The sequence below is a fragment of the Alternaria incomplexa genome, assembly GCF_024043165.1.
Source record: "Alternaria incomplexa strain BMP 0042 chromosome Unknown scaffold_2, whole genome shotgun sequence".
Classification (NCBI taxonomy): domain Eukaryota; kingdom Fungi; phylum Ascomycota; class Dothideomycetes; order Pleosporales; family Pleosporaceae; genus Alternaria; species Alternaria incomplexa.
Window position 1 is genome coordinate 1,213,862 of NW_026249851.1, and position 23,371 is coordinate 1,237,232.

At 53.1% G+C, this 23,371-nt stretch overlaps 9 protein-coding genes across 9 annotated transcripts; 5 read left to right on the plus strand and 4 right to left on the minus strand.

Annotated features, from left to right (window-relative positions):
• Window positions 1-2,759: 2,759 nt before the first annotated feature.
• On the minus strand, window positions 2,760-5,298 carry J4E90_001907 (uncharacterized protein; the record flags this gene model as incomplete). Its single annotated transcript, XM_051431491.1, has 3 exons — window positions 2,760-3,487; window positions 3,538-4,973; window positions 5,030-5,298. The coding sequence occupies 3 exons, from the start codon at window positions 5,296-5,298 to the stop codon at window positions 2,760-2,762; spliced, it is 2,433 nt and encodes an 810-aa protein (XP_051294625.1).
• Window positions 5,299-5,727: 429 nt separating this feature from the next.
• Window positions 5,728-7,167, minus strand: J4E90_001908 (uncharacterized protein; the record flags this gene model as incomplete). Its single annotated transcript, XM_051431492.1, has 2 exons — window positions 5,728-6,616; window positions 6,662-7,167. The coding sequence occupies 2 exons, from the start codon at window positions 7,165-7,167 to the stop codon at window positions 5,728-5,730; spliced, it is 1,395 nt and encodes a 464-aa protein (XP_051294626.1).
• An 805-nt stretch (window positions 7,168-7,972) lies between these two features.
• Window positions 7,973-9,509, plus strand: J4E90_001909 (uncharacterized protein; the record flags this gene model as incomplete). The annotated part of the gene is made up of 2 exons (XM_051431493.1): window positions 7,973-8,019; window positions 8,078-9,509. The coding sequence occupies 2 exons, from the start codon at window positions 7,973-7,975 to the stop codon at window positions 9,507-9,509; spliced, it is 1,479 nt and encodes a 492-aa protein (XP_051294627.1).
• Window positions 9,510-9,861: 352 nt separating this feature from the next.
• On the minus strand, window positions 9,862-10,977 carry J4E90_001910 (uncharacterized protein; the record flags this gene model as incomplete). Its single annotated transcript, XM_051431494.1, has 2 exons — window positions 9,862-10,695; window positions 10,747-10,977. 2 exons carry the CDS (start codon window positions 10,975-10,977, stop codon window positions 9,862-9,864), a joined length of 1,065 nt encoding a protein of 354 aa, XP_051294628.1.
• Window positions 10,978-11,236: 259 nt separating this feature from the next.
• J4E90_001911 (uncharacterized protein) lies at window positions 11,237-12,952 on the plus strand (the record flags this gene model as incomplete). The annotated part of the gene is made up of 1 exon (XM_051431495.1): window positions 11,237-12,952. One exon carries the CDS (start codon window positions 11,237-11,239, stop codon window positions 12,950-12,952), a length of 1,716 nt encoding a protein of 571 aa, XP_051294629.1.
• A 125-nt stretch (window positions 12,953-13,077) lies between these two features.
• On the minus strand, window positions 13,078-15,060 carry J4E90_001912 (uncharacterized protein; the record flags this gene model as incomplete). Its single annotated transcript, XM_051431496.1, has 1 exon — window positions 13,078-15,060. One exon carries the CDS (start codon window positions 15,058-15,060, stop codon window positions 13,078-13,080), a length of 1,983 nt encoding a protein of 660 aa, XP_051294630.1.
• A 1,292-nt stretch (window positions 15,061-16,352) lies between these two features.
• On the plus strand, window positions 16,353-18,699 carry J4E90_001913 (uncharacterized protein; the record flags this gene model as incomplete). Its single annotated transcript, XM_051431497.1, has 4 exons — window positions 16,353-16,385; window positions 16,436-17,370; window positions 17,420-18,122; window positions 18,181-18,699. The coding sequence occupies 4 exons, from the start codon at window positions 16,353-16,355 to the stop codon at window positions 18,697-18,699; spliced, it is 2,190 nt and encodes a 729-aa protein (XP_051294631.1).
• Window positions 18,700-19,504: 805 nt separating this feature from the next.
• DUG1 (Cys-Gly metallodipeptidase) lies at window positions 19,505-21,031 on the plus strand (the record flags this gene model as incomplete). The annotated part of the gene is made up of 2 exons (XM_051431498.1): window positions 19,505-19,633; window positions 19,730-21,031. The coding sequence occupies 2 exons, from the start codon at window positions 19,505-19,507 to the stop codon at window positions 21,029-21,031; spliced, it is 1,431 nt and encodes a 476-aa protein (XP_051294632.1).
• A 380-nt stretch (window positions 21,032-21,411) lies between these two features.
• Window positions 21,412-22,074, plus strand: J4E90_001915 (uncharacterized protein; the record flags this gene model as incomplete). The annotated part of the gene is made up of 1 exon (XM_051431499.1): window positions 21,412-22,074. One exon carries the CDS (start codon window positions 21,412-21,414, stop codon window positions 22,072-22,074), a length of 663 nt encoding a protein of 220 aa, XP_051294633.1.
• Window positions 22,075-23,371: the final 1,297 nt, after the last annotated feature.

Below are 23,371 nucleotides of genomic sequence, written 5' to 3' on the forward strand. Positions count from 1 at the left end.
TGGCGACACTATGTCAAGGGAACACTGTCTGACCAATGCAGGCGAAAGCCGGATCGGAAGTTCGCCAAACACCTCCATAACGTTCGAAGAATGGAGCGTGATCGCAAGCGTCTGTTTCGAAGGCGTTAGCACTATCAGCTCACGTGAACGCAATCTCACCACGGCGTTCGGCATTCTCAGCTATCTGCTGTTGTCCATTGTGGTCGTCTCGAAAATCCTTTCCTCTGCTTTGGAGGACATGGATCATAAACGAACCTGGTTGACAAAGTGCTGTTCTACGTTCAATGGAGGCATTATTGGATTGTATGCAAAACTGGGAATCGACGTTGTCGTCGCCATCGCACTTGTTGTGCAATTTTGGGCGTTCTTTCGGCTCCGACAACTACAAAGTGTCATGATCCGAGCAGCTGGTGGGAGCTTCCCGGACGGGCAATGGACTTTTGGTCAGATTGTCGCCACCGTTGTTTTTGTTCCCGTCGCTGCCGAGGTTATGTTTGTATGGAAAAGAAGTTCACTGTATCTTGATAGAAGCATGTAGATGAAACATTGGAGAAGACAAGGTATCAAGTTACCAGTGACATATAGATGAGAATTGAGTCTTAAGAAGAACTATAACAGACTGGAAGTAGCCTTTGGTTTCAGGAAGACATCATCGACTGCCCTCCCCCGGGCCGTTATCTTCGTAGTCGGATCGATCTGCCAATCGATTTGTCTCTTCTTCAAAATAGTCATTGACATCGATCACATCCGTCGCGTTCCTCCGAATGAACTTCTTATATTTTCCAATGTTGAGAGGAAAGCCGTTATGAGCCGCAGCTGTGCTGCCATTCTTGCGGACTCCGGACCAATGCTTTATACTATGACCGATGACTGGCAGCTCAGGGGGAAGAAGATACGTATCTTTAGGGAATTTTTCACGGCCCGCAGGTTGAGGATGGTAACCGAAATATTTTCTCTCTGAGTTCTTGAAGTCAAATGGTTCTGGTGCTGGTGCTGATGCTGATAGTTCTTCTCCCGATTGAGTATCAGTACCCTGCGCTTCTTCTGGCGCTTGTTCGCTAGTCTTGTTCGTATCATCTGATGATTCGGTATCGCTTTCAGGTGGAGGTCTGACATTTCTGCGATCTTGCAAGGTCCTGCGAGGATACGTTCCGATGAAATGACAAAGAACTGGGTCAAGGACAGCAACACCCCTGGAGTAAAAGCGCCCGACAGTATGCTCCAGGGTGGCGAGATGACACGCATTGATCTTGGTTTTGTACATCTGCATGACGATTTCGTCAATGAGTGGCTAAAACGTTGGGTGTATGGTCAGTCTATGTCTTACAAACAGGCATGCATCGGAGGAGTTCTTTCTTACCAGTTGCACGAATTTGGGCAGGCCTAGCTGCAGCATAGCGTTGTAGAGATGGATTTTGTCGTCAAGTGCAACTGGAATTCCCATGGCGACAGCACCGTCAGGCCCTGTTGGCTGGCGTGCGCGCCACGTCTCCTTGGGTGGTCCTGCATCGTCCTCTTTGTCTAATTCATCTCCTTTGCGATTGATCTGTTTTTGCACTTTTTGCAGCCATGGAATGACGTATTCGTTGATTTCCTCCGGTCGTATGAACGCCATTTGATCATCGGGTTGTTCGGCGAGTCTTTTTCCATCAACGCAAACATGATAGTTGATGTTGAAATCCTGAGTCGATAACTCGCCCAGAGCAGCATGATGTTGTCTCGGATAACGCACTGGCAGATGAAGCGTCTTAGCCCCCGGATTGTATGTGAAGTGATCATCGGCGAAGGTCGAACACTTCCTCAAAGTAGCGCGATCAACCGTCGTTGGAATATGGTATGCGGTTTTCCGCCTGAACTTTTTGATGGTTTCCCAATGTCCCTCCCTCTCACAATAGAGTGTTCTATACTCTTGCTCATCGATAATGATTTCAACTTTATCAGTGGAAGCGTCCGCAGTCTTTTGGTTGCAAATATCAATCTGCTCGATGTATCGATAATGATCCGCCAGACTCCGTGCTTCATCGTCTAAGTATTGATCGTGTTGATCAACAACTCTTCCATTCGCATGATAAAGCACCATGGTGTCGTCCAGATATTCGTCGGAGATGTCGATGCTCGAATTGGTGGCTCAAAGGGTGTGGTGGTGGTGTTCAGTAGGACTCGAGAACTCCAAGGTTCGCTGCCAAAAGACACCACTTCGATGTCGCGGACCCTTTGTTGATCTGGAACTCTCTGACAAAGGCGAAAACATCCGAAGCCATCGTCGCGAGGCATCACTTTCTTTGAGCGCGCCGTATTCGGCACAAAGCGCGTTTATCAACTCAGCCATACGGAGTACAGCACGCCAATCGGCCGCCATAGGGTACCGGATACGGCATCATGTAACTTCAGACGCGTGTTGGTTCGTTGGAAATGTTGATGCAAATGCGCGTGGGTGTGAGGATTGTTGTTCAGGAGAGGTACATTGAACCGCTAAGAGCTGTACCTCGGTTACGACGGATACGGCTGGATCAGCGCTCACATACCCTGGAAGTAGACGCTCGATCAATGAGAGCATGACGCGAAGCGCTGCGAGTTCGAATTATACAAACGGTGGTGAAAATTCGCATCTTCTTATGTTCGCATTCGTCTCATGATGCTCTGATTGCAATGACTTTGAGTGATACTTTAGGAAATAGTCGCATCCATCTAGTATCCAATCTCCTCACCGCCGATTGCCGTCTACATGCAGTAACGTCGACTCATCAACGTTCTTCACCTCACTTCCCACCACCACCACAAGCCCTCTCCAACGTCAAAAACGCAAAGTGCCCACCAACAACCGGTCTCGCAAAGAACCAAGGCCCAGGAAACCCACCATCACCTTCAGTGACATAAAGATCCGTGAAAGGGCGGTCCGTGACGGTCTCATTCAACCAAAGAGCCACGCGATCAAGAATCTCCGAGCGCACTTTCTTGTTTGCAACTGCAGCGGCTTCGAACTCCCAATCGGACTTGGTGTACAAGTGACGAGAGTCGAGGGGAAGACCGTATTTCTGCATTACCGTGGAGTACCAGTCACTCTGGAGGTTGTAGATTTTGTCTGGGATAAAATCCTCGGTGATGGGTTCGCGGCCGGAGGAGTGCTTAGAAGGCGACAAAGGCCTCTGCGCTTCATCGTTTCCAGATGCGTAATCTGGCTGTTCTGAGATAGAAGACGAGTTTGTGATGGTGGGGTGGAAGCAGAGTACGGCATCGGCGTAAAGCGAGTATAGAGTGGTCCAACTGCCGTACCAGTCGTAGGCGAGTTTGGCATGTGTACCATCGCGCGACATGCCGTATTCTTGCCACTTCTTGATGTACGTCTCTGAAATGTTGCGGTAGTGCTCTGCATCTCCAGGACGATCCATGAGGTCAGCAATCTCACTGAAGGCTTTGATGCCGACAATGCCCTTCAAGGCAAGATTCGTTTGAAGTGGCAGCCAGCCAGCGAAGTCATCAGTGCAGACTATGATACGCGTTAGCTTGTATTTCGAAATATAGCGGGTCGATACTTACGCTGGTTGTGAGGCTCAAGAGCGTCTTCGACAAGATAGCCCGTCCATTGCTTCCACAGGTCATAGCTGCCCTCCAGCCACTTCTTCGCTTGGTCAATGCCTTTGGTGCTTCCGCCCCAAGTCTCATCGATGTAGTCAACTCCGTCGTGCAGTCCGACGCCGTTCAGAGAAAATGCGTTGGTTGCATCAGTACTACGGTCTGCGTCGTTGCCGATAGCTGACCAGATGGACTGAGCTTGTGCGTCGGAGTTGTAGCTTAACGAGTTGACCAGTGCCAGACCCATGATCAGCATATCGCCACACTCCTCAACAGGCATGTACTCGTCTCGTCCATCGGCATGTCCCGTCAAATTAGGGAAGTGTGCGCCAAGATCATGCATCGAGTACTTGTTGGGATACTGGCCGGATAGCTGGTGTTCCAGAAGTGGCTCCAACAGATATGCCAACCACCTAGGTTGCGTGTACAGGAAGAACGGGAAAGCCGGGAAGATGACATCGACTGTTTGACTGTTGCCGTTGGAGGAGATCTCTTTTAGGAAGAGCAACGGGTTGTCTTTGGTTCCGGAGAAGCTCGTGGCACCCATGACTTGTCGTGCAGACAAGGCAACGATATCCACGTAGTTCGTCGAGCCAGATTGATAGGCATCGATGCGCAGCTGCTCCGAGTAGTTGCCAGCGAGGCTTTTGGCCATTGCGAAATCGCCGTAATGGAATTGAATGAGCTTGTCGTCTTGAGGGAACCAGGACTTCCACAACGGCCGCATGAACGTAAGACCGCGAGCAGATGCATATTGTGTGACCGGATCTTGGATGTGGGTTATCGTGAACAGCACGCTCTCACTGTTGCTGCTGGATTTGGAGCCGGTAGTGGAAGAGTTTGCCAACTTGAAGGCTTTCGAAAATGCAAACACGGGCTCTTCATCCATGACGGCGCGGAAGTTCCCATCGACCTCGTTCTGCAACGTTCCGGTTCGAGCAAACCGCTGGCGCAAGAGCGCGGATGTGCCCGATTCATGGCGCGCATCGACTGGCCCAGTAAAGTGCAGCTGACCCCACTCGGGCTGATCGTTCGTCTCGGTGAAGAGCTGCTCAACCTGTCGCTTGACTTGCCACGTCTTCAGCTTATCGTTCAGACCCGGCGCGACATGCTGGAACAAGCCCCATTCTATCAGGCTCTCCCTCTTGCCGCTGACCCACTGTCCGTTCACGTCCACGTATATGTTGACATCGAACGTCCCTTCCACGTGTATAGACAGGTATGCTGCCGGTATGGTCTGGCGCAAAGTCGAGGTCGGTGTGATGGGTGAGAGGAAGGACAAGGTGATCTCTACGTCTTTCGCTGAGCGGAGTGCATCGGGGGCTGGTATCGAGTACGTAAGGTTGGTGGTCGACGCGTCGTATTTAGCACCCCGGTATATAGGGTATGCTATCGCGTAACTAGTACAGGCAGGAATTAGCAATGATTGCGCTGCGAGAGGTCAGAGTAAACATACTCCTTGTCCTTTTGCTCCAGAGAATCATGAGGTCGGCCGAGTAAAGGGTAGACTTCGTTCGTGTCAGGGACAGACGCCATGACACTGAAGCCAACCTCAGATCCAGTCCAGAACATGGGCCATTTGCTCCATGGCTCTTCCCTTGCGTTTTGCAGCCATGTGCTCAGATATGGGTTCCGCACGATCAACGGAAGGACGGGTGGTTGGAGAGTCGACGCATCTACCACGCTTGCTAGGAGCGCCGCAGCTGCGACAGTAAAGGGACGCATGGTGGAGTTGAAGGACTATCGTCGCAAGGTCGATACCAAAAGAATATGCTCGACGCTATAATGACGAAATCATGAGTTATGGGCTATTGTATACGCAAAGAAGCATGAAGCACGCAACAGTGTTGGAGCTGTCAGCTGGGATGGAAGCTCGAGGCAGCTGCAGTTTGCGGGGTTGTGGAGGAGCGAATCACGGCGTGGTGCCTTGCATCATCGTGCCGATCGGCAATCGTCCCACGTTTCATCTTACGCGTCCTGACCTCATGACATCTCAAATGTTGATTGAGTAGCGTACAGCAGCATCAGAAGCTCTCAGGGACAAGCCATCGACCTCTCAGCCTCATCCTATGCTCCAATCTCGCAATGTCAACGTGCTCGCTTCAGAGCACTTGCAACCACACTGCCAACCGCGGCTCTGTCACGCGCCAAACATCACAGCAACCTCTGCGCATCTTCCGTGGCGACTGTTCGCAGCGATTCATCTGGCGTCTGTGATCCTCGACGTTTCCAAGCAGATGCAATCACGCTCATCAATGCAGAAGCCGACCGACCTTGCTCTCTGCGCTTGAACGGCGGCGGAGTGGATATGCCGTCCCGAACCGATTTGACGGGGCTGGGAGTGCGCACAGTCCAGTCGTCGAGTGGATACGCAGGATGCGGGTGGTATGACGTGGATGTCTCGAAGTCGTTCTTGATGGGAAGCGTAGTAAGAGGCCGTGAAGCTGGTTCTGGCGGCCCAAGTCTGATAGACGGTGGTATGGAGAGCCGGTAGAACGGGGTCGGTGTGCGGACAATGCCATGGCGCTGTTGTGCATTCTCCCCTACATGATCAACTGCCAGATCTGCCTTCGGGCCTGGTGCACCGCGTGGGATGTAGGCGCGTGGCTGCTCTGTATCGCTCACCAGACGTAGTGACGCTCTGTGGGTAAAGGGGTTCCGCCTCCCCGCTGATGTGGATCGAGTAGGGCTTGACGAACTCCTAGTCTGTCCTCGTATGCCTGTAGCACTCGCGGCTCGTCCATCAAAGTTGTCTTTGCAGTCCTGAAAGACATCTTCCGAATCCCTGCTCATGGCGCTACAGGCCCTTATGCCCTCGATGGTTTCATCGGTACCACCGCCTTCGTTCGGCTCTATCACAGGGAGGTCGTTCTCTTCGCCAGCAACACCACGATTGTGATCAAGCAGCCCCAAATCGCGCAGTTGATCCCAGCTGCGGCAGTAATATCGGAATGTCGCAAAAGGCTGATCGATAGGGTCGATGAGGGCGAATTTGTAAAAGCGCTTCGGATGCTGTGGTCCCGCAGGCCCAGCGTTTACAAGGCTATTGAGATTAGCATAGTACGTGCGTGTCCTGTCGGGCACCTACCCTATCCCAGTCTCAGTCTTTGCGTGCTCCGTTTCCTTGTACTCTTCTGCCTGTCGTTCGACTCGTTTCCGTCCATGTGCACGATGTACTCTTATCTCGACGCGCGCGGTCTCGTCGAATGCATCTACGTCGTCTTTTGTTGTAAAGCAAAGCACCCGCTTCTCGAACTTTTTCTTATCGCTGTCATCCCCGGGGCTCTCGAATAGACCGAACATAGTCTTGCCCTGCCATTCCTCATCCTTGCCCGTCGACCAGCTCACGACGTGCGCGCCGTTGATGTACAGCTTGAACAGGAAATAGTGCCCTTCGGGGACTGGCGGCGACACAGCATATTCGATCCAGAAGGTGCTGCCTGGTAAAGCTGGGACGTAGACGCTGCAAGTCGACGTCTTCTCATCCAATTGCGGCGTGAAGCTGGTGCTACCACGCGGATCTGGGCGATACTCAGGCAGTTTTTCGATATCGAATTGAGAATGCAGTCCGACGTCGATACTGCGACAATGCATTATGGCGGTGGTGGTGACGTGGTCGGTCTTGGTGCTTGCGTGGGTAGTCCAACAGTACAGGAAGCAGGCGCGGTTGCCTCCCGTGGTGAAGTACACGACTGGCCGACTAGCGCGACTGCTCCATCCCAACTCATCAAGTCGGATTCACGTATACTATGGATTGCTTCATTGTGTTCTTTTCGCGACATCCCAAGAATACGCAATTTTATATGGGTTCGGATAGGTACAGTATTGAGAAGTGAAGTTTCTTCATTATTCGGATTGAAGCAGTGTCACTCTTTGGTGTTTGTGACATCAGCGATCTTACGAGTTGACAATATGCCAGTCAACAATACAGTTCCACGGTCAGCGATGCTGTATTCTGGTCAGCTGTGCGTTCTAAGAGTGACGCCGCTACGAAGCAACTTGTGTTGGCCTAAGGAGTCATATCCATGCAGGAAGAACGAGTGGTCCCTTCACCGGAGTAAAGGTGGTTGCAACTTCACTAGTTCTCACGTGATGGTTCGTTCACTGTTCTCCCAGCACAGGCCCACAGAAACACTCCTCACTATATAAGCCATAGCCATGCTCCTATACTTTCTTCTCCCCCACCTAGCCTATCTGTCGCTAACTCAACCGCGTTCGAAGTAAGTCAACCCCTCATTTCCTCATACATGATCCTGCAAGGGCTTCACAGGCTTGGCCCGTCGACCTATCTCTCCACCACACTGCTATCAAATTGTTAAGCCTTTTACTTACAGCAGTCAGGACAAGCTTGGATTAAGAAGGATCTGTCAACATGACAACGATGACCAATCCCGGGCGCATGCCTCCGCCTAAGACGAACCAGCTTACGCCAAAGCAGCTCGCCGAGTAAGTTTATCCAGAAGACCTCCCTGTTTCCATGTTCGAAGTATGCTAACTATTGTAGCTTCAGGAAGGGCCCAAAGGCAAATGTCGTCATTGGTCCCGACAATGACCGGTACATTGGTCTTGAGAGTGCTTCCGTGAACCTGCTAGCACACTTCTCTCCAGTGGCTCGGAAGAAGCTGGTCGAGGAACGAGGCACGGTCTTAACCATTCCTGACGGCTCGAAGAACGCCATCCGTTGGATCTACAAGTATATGCAAGCTGGCGAGCGTGATCCCTCGGACATGCCTACGTTCGAGGCACTGAACTCGGATGCCTTGATCGACGTGTACAAACACTGCGACCTTCTCAAGTACGACTCGCTGAGGAAGCGTATCTTCAATCGCCTGAAGAGCAAGTTTTACCATACGCTTCCGACTATAGACGAGATTAAGCTCTACCAGGATTCGATCCCAGCGCTCTACGACTGCGCGATTCGCTGCATTGTCGATGAGATGGCGAGGCCGTGGACTTGCGACTACCAGCCGTATCAAGAGCTTGCCAACACGAATGAGGCCTTCAGTAAGACGCTAGACGATGCTTTGCAGAAATACATTGCCTCACGTGTCAAGGTCAGCGAAGAGTACTATCGCAATACGAAGGATCGGCGTGTGATCTGGGCCATGAACTATATCGAGGACATCCGCGCCGGTCGTCGTCCCTACACCAAGTTCGCCGACAGGTCTTCGAATATGTTGTCCTGGAAGTCTCAGCAGAAGGGCAAGGCTGCCCCAGGTCTGTTCAACAACGTCAAGGCTGATGCGAACGGCGTAGCAGGAAACATTCCAGCTCTTGCAGCCAAGCACGATAGGAAGTATGTCAGCAAAACCTACACACCGTTCACCTGCCACAAGTGCGGTGGAGAAGGCCATATTGCACGCAACTGCACAACAGAGATTGCTGCTAAGTCTGCCACCACAAACGGAGTCACATACAAGAAGCCAGAGCAGCGTCTAGGTCCAGTCTGCTACACTTGCAAAGGAACCGGCCACCTTTCCCGCAACTGCCCAGCAGAGCAGTCCGCCGCCAAACCCGCGGTCATCACCGGTCTTCTCAACAAGGCAACAGACAAGCGTCCACTTCCAGTCTGCTTCGAATGTGGCGAGAACGGTCATATCGCGCGCAACTGCCCGGAGGAGAAGCCGCAATCTGAGCGGAGCAAGGCAAAGTCTCAGCAGCCATTCATTTGCTACAAGTGCGGCGAGGAAGGCCATATGGCGCGCGAGTGCACGGAGGACGTATCAGGCGAGGAACACGCTAGCCTCTCCTCTTTCCCAGCCTTGCCTCCCACCAAAGCTCCCACAAGCGGTGGAAAGCTGGTCAATGGATTGCGTCCTGCTCTCGGTCCCGCTCGCGCAGCTGCCGTCGATAACCTTGGCGTCAACCAGGCAAACGCTATCGACTCGTCGGAAGAAGGAGAGGGCTCAAAGACACCTGATCACGAGGTTCGTTAGGGCGGGAAGGCGCGGACTTTTCTCATCATCTAGATAGCTGAACGTAAGGAGAAGCAGACTTGAGAGGATGCGTTCAGGAAGTCTGATCACAAGCTGAATAGCCGGAGCGACATAGTCATGCAACATATCATCCTTTGATGGAGGTCAATGAGGTCCTTTGAAGACCGAGCTATCTATAGATTATTAGATATATACAAAGCTTTGTAGCAGAACTACAGGACGTGGTGTCCGAATTGAGATTGCTCATTTCTCGTGAAGATGCTCAGTTTCTGACGAATCGATGGCGCCGGACATACATTCGACTACTTATCTGAGGCGACGAGTTTTGTTAAAGCTGATTGTTGTTTGATTTCTATTCCTTGTCCCCACCAGGCTTACCATTCTTCTCTAGATGGTCCTTGATGCTGAACATACCCGTCCCCCGCTCAAGCGGTTTAGCTTGAGTGGGACTAGGTTTCCAACCAATCATGTAAATCAACCTGAAAGTCGCAGGAAGCGTGCCATCTTCGTTGCCATGAAGTTCCTTGTATATAGCTTCAGCGGCCAGTAGTACGTCCCTCTGGATTGGCCCCTTCTCTCGTGCAAGCACAGCGTTGGACTCGCCCATAGCCTGCAGGTCCTTCATCAACGAGAAGGTATCGGGATAGTCGACTACGATATCATCCACGTCCACGGTGAGGAGATTGAAGCCGGCTTTTTGTAGCAGTCCACCCACATCCTTCACGTCCGCTAGTGGCGAGGTATGTGTTGAGACACCACCTCTTCGGTCCAACTCTGCTAGTTGCAGAGACGTACGAAGCTCGTAGAGGCTGTCTCCTCCCATCATGACGCCTATGAAAGGAGCATCTGGCTTTAGGATGTTGTTCACTTGCGCCAACACCGAGGGCAAGTCATTGATCCAATGTAGGCTCAGGCTGCTCAAGACGGCGTCGAAAGAGTTCGCTTCGTATGGTAATAGCTCCGATGTCGACAGGACCTCGCGTACGATATCGATCTCCTTGTTAAAGGGCAGATCGGCGTCGCGGTATAAGAGCGCTTCCGACGAGTCTGCGGCTGTGATGGTGCCGATTCGCTTGGATCGAGGGCCTTTGTCTGGGGCGTCTTCGGAGGGTAGAGTAAGTGCGCGGGATAAATTGCATGCGTTTGCACCGAGATCGAGGACTTTGGGAAAATGCCGATTTATATCCTGTGGTCGTTAGCCGCAGTCCATGTCTAGAGTGGGGAGCATCAATCATACTAATACTCGCTCACACAGCCTGGATGCCACCTCATCTCTGAGGTAGTCTACACCTCTGCTGTTCTCTTTGTCTGCTGCGGCTCTTTCCTTCTGTAACCACTTCTGTTGGCCACTGAATATCTCCATCATTGGAGCGCCCGGCGCTTGTACCGCATACCGCCGGGTGGTTTGGAGGGGCAAACATCGTCGTTTCAGTGGTGGGATGAAAGCGCGGATCGAAAAGGATGCCATAGTGCCAGTAGAAGACGAATTGGCTCTACAAGGGCGATATGAACGACGTGAAAACGGAAGGCGCGCGCGAGAGAGGATGAGAAAGCAATACGTCAAGACCCTGGAGCTCCTGCGCCAATCGGCGTTTGGCTCCACCGAGATCTACCTGCGCCCTCCAGAAGTCCATCACCAGCACCACTTCTTTGCCAACCCGGACCACTGGCTGGGGAAGAAGCACCCACTCAGCTTCGAACGTTATTCTTGAACCCACGACTTCGCCATGGCGCAAGCTTTTCCGTACACGTACTACGCCTGCGACTGCTTCGACAACAACACCACGACCTCTACGAAACGCACGACGCACGTCCTCGCTGCCTTTGACGACGAAGAAGAGACCTTGGATCCGAGGAACCCACGCTCCAACTACGCGCTTTACCCGCTCGAACATCTCCTCTACTGCGAAGACTGCCTGCAAATACGGTGTCCACGATGCGTGATAGAGGAGACGCTGAATTGGTACTGCCCGAACTGCTTGTTCGAAGTACCGAGCTCCGTGGTTAAGAGCGATGGGAATCGGTGCACGCGCAATTGCTTCAATTGCCCCGTGTGCATCTCGCCGCTCATAGTCAACCTTCTCGACAACCCTGACGCGGATCAAGGAGTGCCAGACCGACACATACTCGCGTGTCCGTACTGTCATTGGAGTACGATCGAGACGGGCATAGAGTTCGAGAAGCATACAGGCGTGTATTCGCAGATTGCACGGATAGCGAATGGAGGCAAGCCGATACCGACCGCGAAAGAGCGCGACAAGGAGCGCGAGAGGCGCAAGGAACTCGAGGCTCGGCAGAGAGACTCAAGGAACCCATTATCTCCTTCCAGCGACTCTACAGCTATGGATGTCGAGCAGTATGAGCCACCGACACGCGACGATCTATTCTCGAACCTGGGTGCTTTTTACAAGGCGCAGCTCGACTCACAGACACCAGCGAATCCTCTCGAGATGAACTTCTCCTCGCCCTCGGCCTATTCCCGCATCATGAATCTCTATTCAACGAATACAGCGAAGAAGCAGAAGCGCAACAAGCCGACGCCGATGCGAGAGGCTGCGTCGGAGTTAGAAGGCCTGGTCATTCACGACCCCGCCGCAGACAACGCAGCGATCGAGCGCATCAAACGAGACGGTTGGGGCAGTACCTTGTCGCCTGCCCAGAAGCTCGCACAGCTGGATCCTCATATGCAGTTCGATAACGAGCTCCGGCCGATACCAACTCTCCTCTGCACAAAGCGATCAAAAAGATGCCGGTCCTGTCGACACATCCTGTCCAAGCCAGAGTCCAAGATCACATCAACACGATACAAGATCAAGCTGTTGGCACTGAATCACATCCCTAGGCTCAGCATTCGCGCACTACCCCCCAACCCAGCTGTGCCACCAGTCCCAGGCTCCATGCCCGCCCCACAGCCTCCTTTCAACTACAATACCCTCCGTCCGGGCATCGCAACGCACTTCCTCCTCCACGTCAGCAACCCGCTCTTCGATCCGATTCAAGTCACGCTCGCCACGTCAAGCACCACACCTGGCAAAGTACAGTCTCGCGTAACGATACTATGCCCACAATTCGAAGTTGGAGCTAATACCGATGTCTGGGACGACGCGCTCGCTTCGGGTCCGGCGCCTATGCCTCGCCGCTCGACCATCAACGCCGAGACAGGACAGATTGAAGCGGGAAAGATTTGGGATAAAGGACGGAATTGGACTAGTGTAGCTATCGAAGTCATACCAGGCTTCCTTAGCGAGCTTGGGGGCGAGGATGAGCTGGACGAAGATGAAGATCTGCTTGAGATACCAATATTCGTGCGTATCGAGTTCGAGGCAGATGTCAACGCAGAAGAGAGGGGGTTGGGCGATTCTAGGGGAAGCAAAGGGGAGAGAGAGAAACGGGAGGAGGCGTTCTGGACGGTTGTTGGTGCGGGTCGCATAGCGAGTGCGTAGGTTATTACGGTGATGATGCGCGTTTGTGATACCCATTTGTTTATTTGAGGACAGGAGATTAGACACATTGCTACTTGCTAATCCCATCGCGCTAGCCGCGACGAATGGATTCATTCCTCAACAGACTACCCAAAGTGCGTCTCATTAGGGAAGACTTCCCCATCCTTCTTCTTCTTCCTCGTCACCATGCCGTCCAGCGTGCCCTGACTCGCTTCTCTCTTATGTCCTACTTTCTTCTCACTCCGCACTGCCATCTTCTTCGCCTGCTTTGGGCTCGGCGGCTCGTCTACATACGTATCCTCTTCATGCCCATCAGCGTCTTCATGATGCTCTTCTTTGACCATCGCGCCTGGCGGCCCTTTACTACCTTCCGTCGGTCCCTCTGCGTTATCCTCGAAGAGCTTCCGCCACGTACCATCAAGCACCTTTGGCGAGTTTCCATACAAGTTAACATGATATGCGTTCTTCATACCTTGAATACAAATCTCCCTCCTCTTCGCAAAATCAAACATCGGCTTCGGATAGACTTTCATCTTACCTTCGCCCACCTCCTCCGACCCATCCCCCTTGACCAAACACCCCCACTTCTTCTGATCCGCAATCGGCGCTTTCCACGGTTCGTAGATATACTTCTTGTCGAACTGCGCTAGTTCGGGCACGTACTTTCGCACGAAGTCGCCCTCTTTATCCCACTTCTGGGGAAAGGCAATGGGCGAGTAGCACCGGTAGAACTGCGCGAAGAACGCTGTGCAAGACAACCACTGCCAGTTCCCGATGTTACACGCAGCTTCATGATCAATGAGCCATTCTTCAAAGACCTCGGCGCCACGCTCCCAGTCTATGTAACAACCACCCCTCGTAAGGAAGCAGGCGACGGCGTGGCGACCGAGGTGGTGGATCCAGCCTTCCTGGGCAAGTTGACGCATGAGCGCGTCGATCCAGGGGAATCCCGTTCGACCGTGTTTCCAGCGCTGGAAATGCACTTCCGCTTCTGCGTTGTCAACTAGATACTCGCCGGTGATGAGATTGGTCTTGGTGTCGATCTTGGAGGGTAGGTGCCAGGGTATGAAGCGACAGTGTGGGTTGTTGTATGTTTGGCCGAAGGAGTAGCCCAGCCCTGCCTGTGCGCCAAAGTACATGTCGCGGAAGAGGAGTTGGCCTGTTAGACTGGTGGGTGGTTGCGAGGCTTTTCCTTTGTACTTGTCGACAACGTCTTGGGCGCGCCAGTAGAAGAGGCGGCAGCTCAAGGAGCCGAAGTGCATGTGTGGGGAGAGGAGTGTTGTGGACTGGGGCTCGAAATCGGTCGGGGCGGTTTTTGGCTTCTCGAATGTTGCTGTGTAGTCTGTGTCTGCTATGATTTTGTCGAGGGCTTGCAATGCTACCGTTTCGCCGCCCCGGTGCGAGGTTGTTGCTGGCTTCAGGCCTAGCTCTTCCATTGTTGGTACTGCGAAATCGCCTTTTGGTCCTGCGAGAGCAGAGTACGAAGCTTCGTCGCCGTCTCTTTGAATCGCATTGATGTCCGGTGCGTTTTCTGGCTTCTCTTGATCAAACTTCAGATCCGTTTCCCCTGGGTCAGGCAGGGAGTTGGGAGCGGGGATAGGTCTTGGAATCGATCCGATCTTCTTTCCTGCGGCCTGCACCTGGTTGATGGTCATGGTGGGTTTTCCATGGTTATGTTTGACCAGCTCATCAGGATCGTACAAGGTTCTTCCGGTCTTCATGATGACTTCGACCCCGGCTTTCTTTGCAAGTTCCGTCACCTTCTCATCCCGTTCTCTTGCATATGCATCGGTATCTTTCTCGAACACTAGATGTGTGATCTTCCATGCCTTGAATAGCTTGGGTAACAATGTTTGCGGTGCTTCACGAATGAGGAAGAGTTTTGACTTTGGGTTGAGCTTGGTAATCGACTTGGAGAGGTCGTTTTGACAATCCAGGAGATACTGCCAGCGATTGGGGCCTACTCGAGCGCGGTAAACGTAATGCGGATCCCAAGTCCATATAGGGTAGAGACATTCTGGCTTGAGATCCAATGCGGCTTTGAGAGCTGGAGAATCGTGGAGTCTTAAATCGGTCCGGAACCAGTAGATCACTCGTGGTTTCGACATCTCTCACGCACGTGTGGTAGTTGAAGTTGGTAGGGTGAAGCTTCGAGATGAGAAAACGGGGATCTGCTCAGTCGATTCCATGTGATGGACCCACCGAACTACAGCAAAGATAATACCTAGGTACTCTGCAACTACTGGGGGAAAACCGCATGGCTGGTATGAATGCTGTCATCGATCGGAGCTAGGGCACTCGCTAATCTTCCTTAGTCCATCCCAGATCCCAGACACCAATCGGTCTCACTGCTCTCTCCGACGGTGGGACCTGGGACGACGATTGAACCCTGAGCTTATGTGAACATGCTGAGGGTTTTGCAGCTGCAAGTTCGACGTTGTTTGACAGCTACTCGAAGCCCTGATGGTTGTTGCCCTTGACACAGCACACAGCGGATGCGCCTGCGGTCTCATCTCATGTTAATCTTTGTCAAGGCCTGCCCAAGGTGGACGGCAATTGGGTAGCTTTTTCCTGCGTAAAGATGGCGGTCAGGAAATTTGCCCATCCCTCTGCGCATGCCCAACCTCAAACGCGCCTTTCGCAGCGTGAAGCCTTAAAATCAGCCAAGTTGCTCCGAGAAACCCAAACACAGGGCACTGGCCAGACACCGTCCAGGGTCCTCTCAAGGCACATGAGTTGTCTTGTTGGGCAGTATCACGGCTTTGCTAGCCGAAATGAGGTGCGCTGGCTGCGGGGACAATTGGTGGCGCACATGGGCGAATAGCAATTGTCGGGTAGCAAGTAGCACCGAAAGACGTCGTTGAGATTGAGAGGGTGCAGCTGCACACTGCATGCAGAGATAAAAGCAGCTATAGTCAAAAGCAAGCAGAGGGAAAGCAGGGCGGCGGGTGCGCGTGCGATGATGAAAGAACGGCTCACTAGCGGGCGGGTTCATGCGTCATGGCCTCGGGGAGCTTCGAGGTTTGGCCCAAGCTCCCATAAGCTCGTGGACCCATGGTTTGTTGTGTGCAAACAATCTCTCAACAGATACTGCAGCGCTTTGCCCGAATGAGTAAAGAAGGGACTCTGACAGCGCAGAGGGTCGAGTTGGCGTGAAAGCGCGTGCTTGCTGTTCCCGCGTGAAGTACTTAGAATTGCCGTGCTGCAGTTTACCGCTGCTCGCGTCGGTACCACTTGCACTGCAGATCAGCGCCTGCCTCGACACATTCGCTGGCTGCGGGGAAACTACCACAACCCGTATCGAAGCTCCGCGCTCTACTCTACTCTAGACCCATCTCCCCAGGCCTCACCCGCCGCCCACTTGCCCTCCACCTTTCTCTATTCTTCACTGTCGAACAAGATGGCACAACCACTGGAAGATGCGTACATCACGGTGAGCAACATGCAGGTAGTAACACGCACGCGAGCTAATCAATCGTGCAGCTTCTTATGAGCGATTCCTACCTACCAGGCGCAGTCGTTCTTGCAAACTCTCTGCGCGATGCCGGCACCACCAAGAAGCTTGCCGTGCTCGTCACGATGGAGACCCTTTCAGCTGATACCATTTCGGAGCTCAAGACGCTCTACGACTACCTGATTCCCGTCGAGCGCATACGGAATGCCAATCCTGCGAACCTCTATGTCATGGGGCGACCTGATCTGGCCTTTGCGTTCACGAAGATTGCCCTGTGGAGACAGACTCAGTTCCGCAAGCTCGTGTACCTCGACGCAGACGTGGTAGCGCTGAGGGCGTTGGACGAGCTGTTCGACATCGAGGCGTCGTTTGCTGCTGCTCCAGATATTGGCTGGCCAGATGCTTTCAACAGCGGTGTCATGGTCATCACGCCAGACATGGGCGAGTACTGGGCACTGCAGACTATGGCAGCGACTGGCGACAGCTTCGATGGCGCAGACCAAGGCTTACTGAACCAGTACTTCGAACACCGTCCGTGGCAGCGATTGAAGTTTACCTACAACTGTACGCCAAATGCCGAATACCAATGGGAGCCCGCATACCGCCACTACAAGCGCGACATTGCCGCGGTCCACTTTATCGGCAAGAACAAGCCCTGGATGGCCCAACATGCGGGAGGGAAGGGTGTCTATGGAGAACTGGTAGCGCGATGGTGGGCGGTGCATCAAAGGCATCTGCACAAGGCGAAGGGCCAACGAGCTGGTGAGGGAAAGAGCACTCTTGGTGACTCCATGCTTTCTTCCTCTACTCCTGCCCCTCTCGAAGCCTCCGCCGTTACGACCGAGCCTCCCATGACCGAATTTGAAGATGAGATTCAGAATATTGACCAAGGTGTGATAGAACCAACCCCCACGGTCGAACAACGCAAGTTCTCTGCGCCCGAGATGCAATGGGACGCCACCAAGTACGCTCTTTTCACATCGAGATCACTGGGTAACAGCTGACAAGTCCAGGTTTGAGCCACCAGCGTCATCGAGACCCGAAGCTGCCAACTTCCCTACGCAAACGTATGCCTTCAGTGATAGCCGATCGCTCTTCAAGGCACCACGAGCCTATCCCGATGCGCCGCGAGACATGTGGTACCAGGTTCCAGAAACGAGGGAAGCGCCCAAGGCCATCTTCCCATGGGAGCAAGAGGTGGATAGACCTAAGCCGACGCGTGTGTTTGCCGAGGACTTGTCACCACAGCCAACCCCTCAGGTGATGTCGCCAACACATGCTTTCTCAACCACACACTTCGACGAGAGCGATAAGGTCGCTCCAGTCGCAGCCGAAAAGGTTAGAAATATTGGTAATACTATAGCCTCGAGCTCTACTGACCAAGGCTGGCAGTCTTATCAAAACAATAGCGGCAACGCCTGGGATAATGTTCCAGGCATCGACAGCTATGTTCGTGCCATATCGGATCTGAGTGGAATACGGGGTAAGAACCAGTCGCTACAACAGACCACAGGCACGGACGACATTAGTTCGCCTATATTGGATCGCAAGCAACGCCGTGAGAGCTTAGTCCTCACCGACTTCCCGTCCGCAGTGGAGCGACCGAGTCTTCCTGTAACACCTGCGCCGGTTCGTCGTCCAATGTTCTGGGGCGAAGAGAGGAACCAGACAGGCGAGCTACCTTCTGCTACAGGAGTGCCGGATCAGACCGAATGGGTATGTTTACGATACACCTTTTCCTCTTTCAATCCTGAGCTGACTTTGAACTTTTAAGAATCCTGAGGAGAAGCTTGACCAGTTACGGCGGTCATCCCTGATCGAATTCGAGCACCTGAAGAAAGACGAGCACCCAAACCCACCAATGCGTGCACTTCCCGAGCACTCAATTGCCGGGGAGGAGAAGACTGGCACTTCGTTTGGACTTGATGGAGCGAACGATCAGGGCATTCCCGGATCTTTCCCAAGCGTTGTCGAGAAAGACTTTGCTAGCAGCGACCCTGCACCAGACGTGCGACCGAGTTCCAGTGATCGTTCCTTCGCACATGGGGACGAGAGCTCTGCGCCCCAGCACTACTCCCAGCAGGACTTTTCCTCTGGATCTTCCAGCACCTTTGGGCAGAACTTCTCAAGCTCGACATCGCAGGTAACATCCACGGAACAGACTACCAGTCAGTCTTCGCAATCAGTCCAGGCTGGAGGCATGACTTTCACTGTCCCCGTCTTCGAGGAGGGTACTTCAGCTGACGCCCAAGCCGCTGGGGATGATCTCAGTCCGACACAGAGTCGGACCTAGAACAAGATGATGAACGAATGATGGATATCAATGTTTGCGGTACCAATTTGTCGGTTATTGACCATGGACGATCTCTTGCTGCTAACGATGGAGGATACATGTTGCGATCTCAGTTTTACCCTTTCGTCTTGATACCTGTATGTTTCGTGTCTTTCGTTCGCGAGCCTTCTAGCATTTGCATCGTCACTGCATAGCGATCTGTTGTAGCTCATTATCCATACTTGCTTGCAGGGTTTGCTTCAAATTGTAAGATGTACAGGGTGATGGACTCGCTTCACTCAATGGAAATCTGACCACCTTGGATCCTATATTGACGCTAGGTCTTCTAGTTTGCTTGTTTTCGTCTTCATGTAGGCTGCAGGCCCGTTGAGACTCTTCCTTGAACGAGTTGGAATGCCAACGATGACTGAAGACCGAGGCATGCGCGAGAATATGCAGGGAACATTTCGTGCATGCTTCCCTAGGCAAGCTCGGGCCCGCTGATCCACTCGTCGGAAGCTTGACAGGCTTGACTTGACCGACGGTGTGGTTGGCGTTCGCGCGTTTGCCCTGTGCCCTCTCAATCATGCCCCGCTTGCCCCTCCCCACCCAATTTGCCCTTGGACGAGCACCTGCCCGATCCATCTCAGCCTGTAGACCGCGAATAAGCGCCACAGCCACTCATAGAAGCCTCTTCTGTCATCCACGAAGCTTCCACTTCTCGCCCTCACTGAGACTCGTCGCTACGCCTATCCGCTGCGACCAATACACGCCCGAAAGAATACCCAACGCCGCCTGGCCATATCTGTACCACCCGTTCAACAAGATGGCACACCTCGACCCGTACTTCAAGCAGGTAGATGCCTTGCAGGGCAACTTTATCGAGAGACTGAGGGAGGCGGTCGCTATTCCCAGTATCAGCTCAGAAGACCAGAGGAGACCCGATGTAGTCAAGGTACGACATGAAACCCCAAGAGATATGCAGTCAAGTCTTTGTTTTGGGTTAAGATATTAGATGCATGTCTGAATGTATGACTGACTTCAAATGCAGATGGGCCACTGGTTGGCCGACCAGATCAAGGCACTCGGTGGTGATGTTGAGCTCCGCGAGCTCGGAAAGCAGCCTGGTCGCGAGCACCTTGATCTCCCACCGTGCCTTCTCGGACGCTACGGAAACGACCCAAAGAAGCTCAACGTCCTCGTTTACGGTCACTACGATGTGCAGCCCGCGAACAAGTCCGACGGCTGGGCGACCGACCCCTTCACCCTGAGCATCGATGACAAGGACCGTATGTACGGACGCGGTAGCACAGATGACAAGGGTCCGGTTCTTGGCTGGTTAAACGCCATCGAGGCCCACCAGAAGGCCGGCGTAGAGCTACCAGTGAACCTGGTCATGTGCTTCGAGGGCATGGAAGAGAACGGATCAGAAGGTCTGGACGACACTATCCGTGCCGAGGCCAAGAAGTTCTTCAAGGACGTCGACGTTGTCTGTATCTCGGACAACTACTGGCTAGGAACTGAGAAGCCATGCTTGACATACGGTGTCCGCGGATGCAACTACTACCAAGTTGAGGTTTCTGGCCCTGGTCAAGATCTACACTCCGGTGTCTACGGTGGAATGACACACGAGCCCATGACCGATTTGGTTCGCATCATGAACTCATTCGTCGACCCCGACGGCAAGATCCTCATCAAGGGTGTCGACGATCTCGTCGCTCCTCTTACTGACGAGGAAGCCGCGCTTTACCCACCCATCGCCTTCACCATGGACGGTCTGAGGGAATCACTAGGTGGTGCAGTAACGATCCACGACAGCAAGGAGGAAGCGCTGAAGCACAAGATGCGATACCCTTCATTGTCCCTCCACGGTATTGAGGGTGCTTTCTACTCTGAGGGAGCAAAGACCGTTATCCCAGCAAAGGTTATTGGAAAGTTCTCCATCCGCACAGTACCCAACATGGAGATTGACCCAGTCACCAAGCTGGTTGAGAAGCACGTCAACGACGAGTTCGCTAAGCTGAAGTCGAAGAACACGATGAAGTTCAGCGTGGTACACTGCGGAAAGTGGTGGGTCGAGGACCCCAACCACCCCAACTACACTGCTGCTGCCAAGGCTGTCGAGCGTGTCTTTGGTGTAAAGCCAGACATGACTCGGGAGGGTGGTAGCATTCCCGTTACATTGACCTTCCAGGAAGAACTTGGCAAGAACGTCCTGTTGCTACCAATGGGCAGCTCAACTGACGCTGCTCACTCGATCAACGAGAAGCTGGACAAGAGGAACTACATTGAGGGCACCAAGCTGCTAGGAGCCTACTTGCACTACGTCGCAGGAGAGATGAAGCGCGAGTAGAATGCCGCACTATGAGTAACATCGTCGGTCTGGTTCCCGTAAATACTTAGGTGGTTTGCTACCAACAAGAAATAAATACCCATTCAGCAGTGTGCTTCTCAGTCGACCCCAGCTCGATGACGTGACGGGCTCATGTCGTGCATTTTCATCGATATCTTAGGATTATGACAATTCGCACAACGTTGAAATATAGTCTTGCGCACTGTACCCTGATTATGTGCCGGCGGTAGTCTGGGGGTGGAAGATGGGATCCCGCCCAGCTTTGACCACCCCGGCGCGGAACAACTAAAAAAGTTCGGCATCGCTCCACCAGGAACGGCCAGCACCGTGCCAACGCGTGCACCACAGCAGGCACGCCAACCCACACACCCAATTCCACAATGTCAACATGTAAATCCCTCCTCCGAGCCTGTCCCTCGCAACGGACGGCGCCGTCGCTCCTGCCCCTCACCCAATGCCGCTTCGAATCCACAACCCGGCGACACAGAAAACTGCTCGCACTCCCCGAAGCCCCATCCTACACACCCGACCGCTCTGCGCCCACACTGGTCTTCAATCCGCCGTCCTCGGCGCCAAACGTCTACCACACCCCGCTCAAGTTCCTGCCCAAGGAAGATAAGCGGAGACAGTTATACGCTGCCGCCCAACAATACGCAACCAAACTGGCGCACACGCGGCAATCCTCGCCCATTGCCGCACCGGGAACACCGCTCAGCACAGAAGGTTTCTTGCCTCCGCGCCCTTCAGCATCCCTGCCTGCGCCGCTCCGGAAGCCGTACGAGAAGACGTATCATCTCAACGAGGCGGACATTGCCGAGATTAGGAGACTGAGGAGTGCGGACCCGGATACGTGGACTAGAGTTAAGCTAGCGGAGAAGTTTGGCTGTAGTCAATTCTTTGTGGGCATGGTGGCTAAGAACGAGGCGAAGGCGGAGAGGGTGGAGAAGGAACACGAGGCTGCGAGGAGGAAGTGGGGTACAAGGAGACGGGAGGCTAGGGAAGATCGGGGGAGGAGGAAGGTGCTTTGGGGGAGGGACGCTTAGATGGATGGTGTTTCTGGAGGCTATTTGGGTGGCTCTTGTATGATCTTGGCTTAGATGGCGCGGAGCCTGGGTGGCTTGGGATACGGAAACAATGTGGATATGGTATACGATATGTGTAAAGCGCAAAGGAATATTTGTAGTCTGGTATATCATACTACCGATTTGAAACACATACCGATCCAACCCGTCGTTGAACCGTGTTCTGAAGGGTATCATCCCAAGCCGTTGCAAACGCCAGATTCCTTCATGAAATACCACGCATCACCTTGCACCATCCCTTTCCATCTCAATCCCCTTCCCTACCCTGAAAGCAAATCCTTCGCCGTCCCTCGCGCCCACACCAACCCTCCAGCACTCAAATCGGCCTCGACTAACCACCTCCCATCGCTGCACTCTCTCCTTCTCAGCATCTTCCACGCTAATCCCCGGAGCAAACTTAACTACATCCACCCGCCGAACTGCCAATCTTGTAACAGGGGAGCCCTGTGGCCACGATGTAGGCAACGACGGCCGGTACGATGACAGCGTGGTAGACTGCGATGTCAGTATTGTAGCGCAGGAGAGTAGCTTGCCCAGTTTCGCAACGCGGGTGGTAAGCTGTGTGGATGCCGTTCCAAGTGTATTCGAGGAGCTAGATACGACAGTACCGGTATTCCGTATCGACCAGACGAACGCATCGATGTCTTCGAGAATGATGGAGTGGATACGACGGTGCATACTCTTGTGTTGGGGATTATCATTGAGAAGGTATTCTGGTAGCGAATCGAGTGTCGCTAGGAAAGAGGACCAAGACGGTGGGCGGAAAATATGGAGGTGTGGTAGTGCTGTTTTGATTGTAGATCCCATGTCGGCTTTGAGGACGTCGTTGATTTCCTTTTCTGCGGTGACGAGGCTGGTTTTGAGAAGGGTGAACATGACTTCTACTAGTCGGGGGATGCTGAAGTGGTGCAGTGGGTCGAAGAGTATGACGGCGCCTTCTTGGCCATAGAGAGGGGTGGAAGAGAAGCTGGGAGGGAGGATGGCGTGGGCGATGATGAGGTAGATGAGTGAGGTTTTCCCTGCTCCTGAGGCGTGATGGGTTGGCGGTGGAGAGATGATTTCGAGGATTGGTGAAGATGGGTTTAGCATTAGGCGGTCGATTTCTGGTATGTTGAAATGAGAGGGTTGGGCCGTGTTTGTGTTGTTGGCTCTGTTGGAATCAGTATCAGTTTGTGTAGCACGAAAGTAAAAGTTGAGAGAAAAGAATGTGTTAGTTATGAGGAGTAAACGTACATTCCATGTTCCTGCGACATAAAAT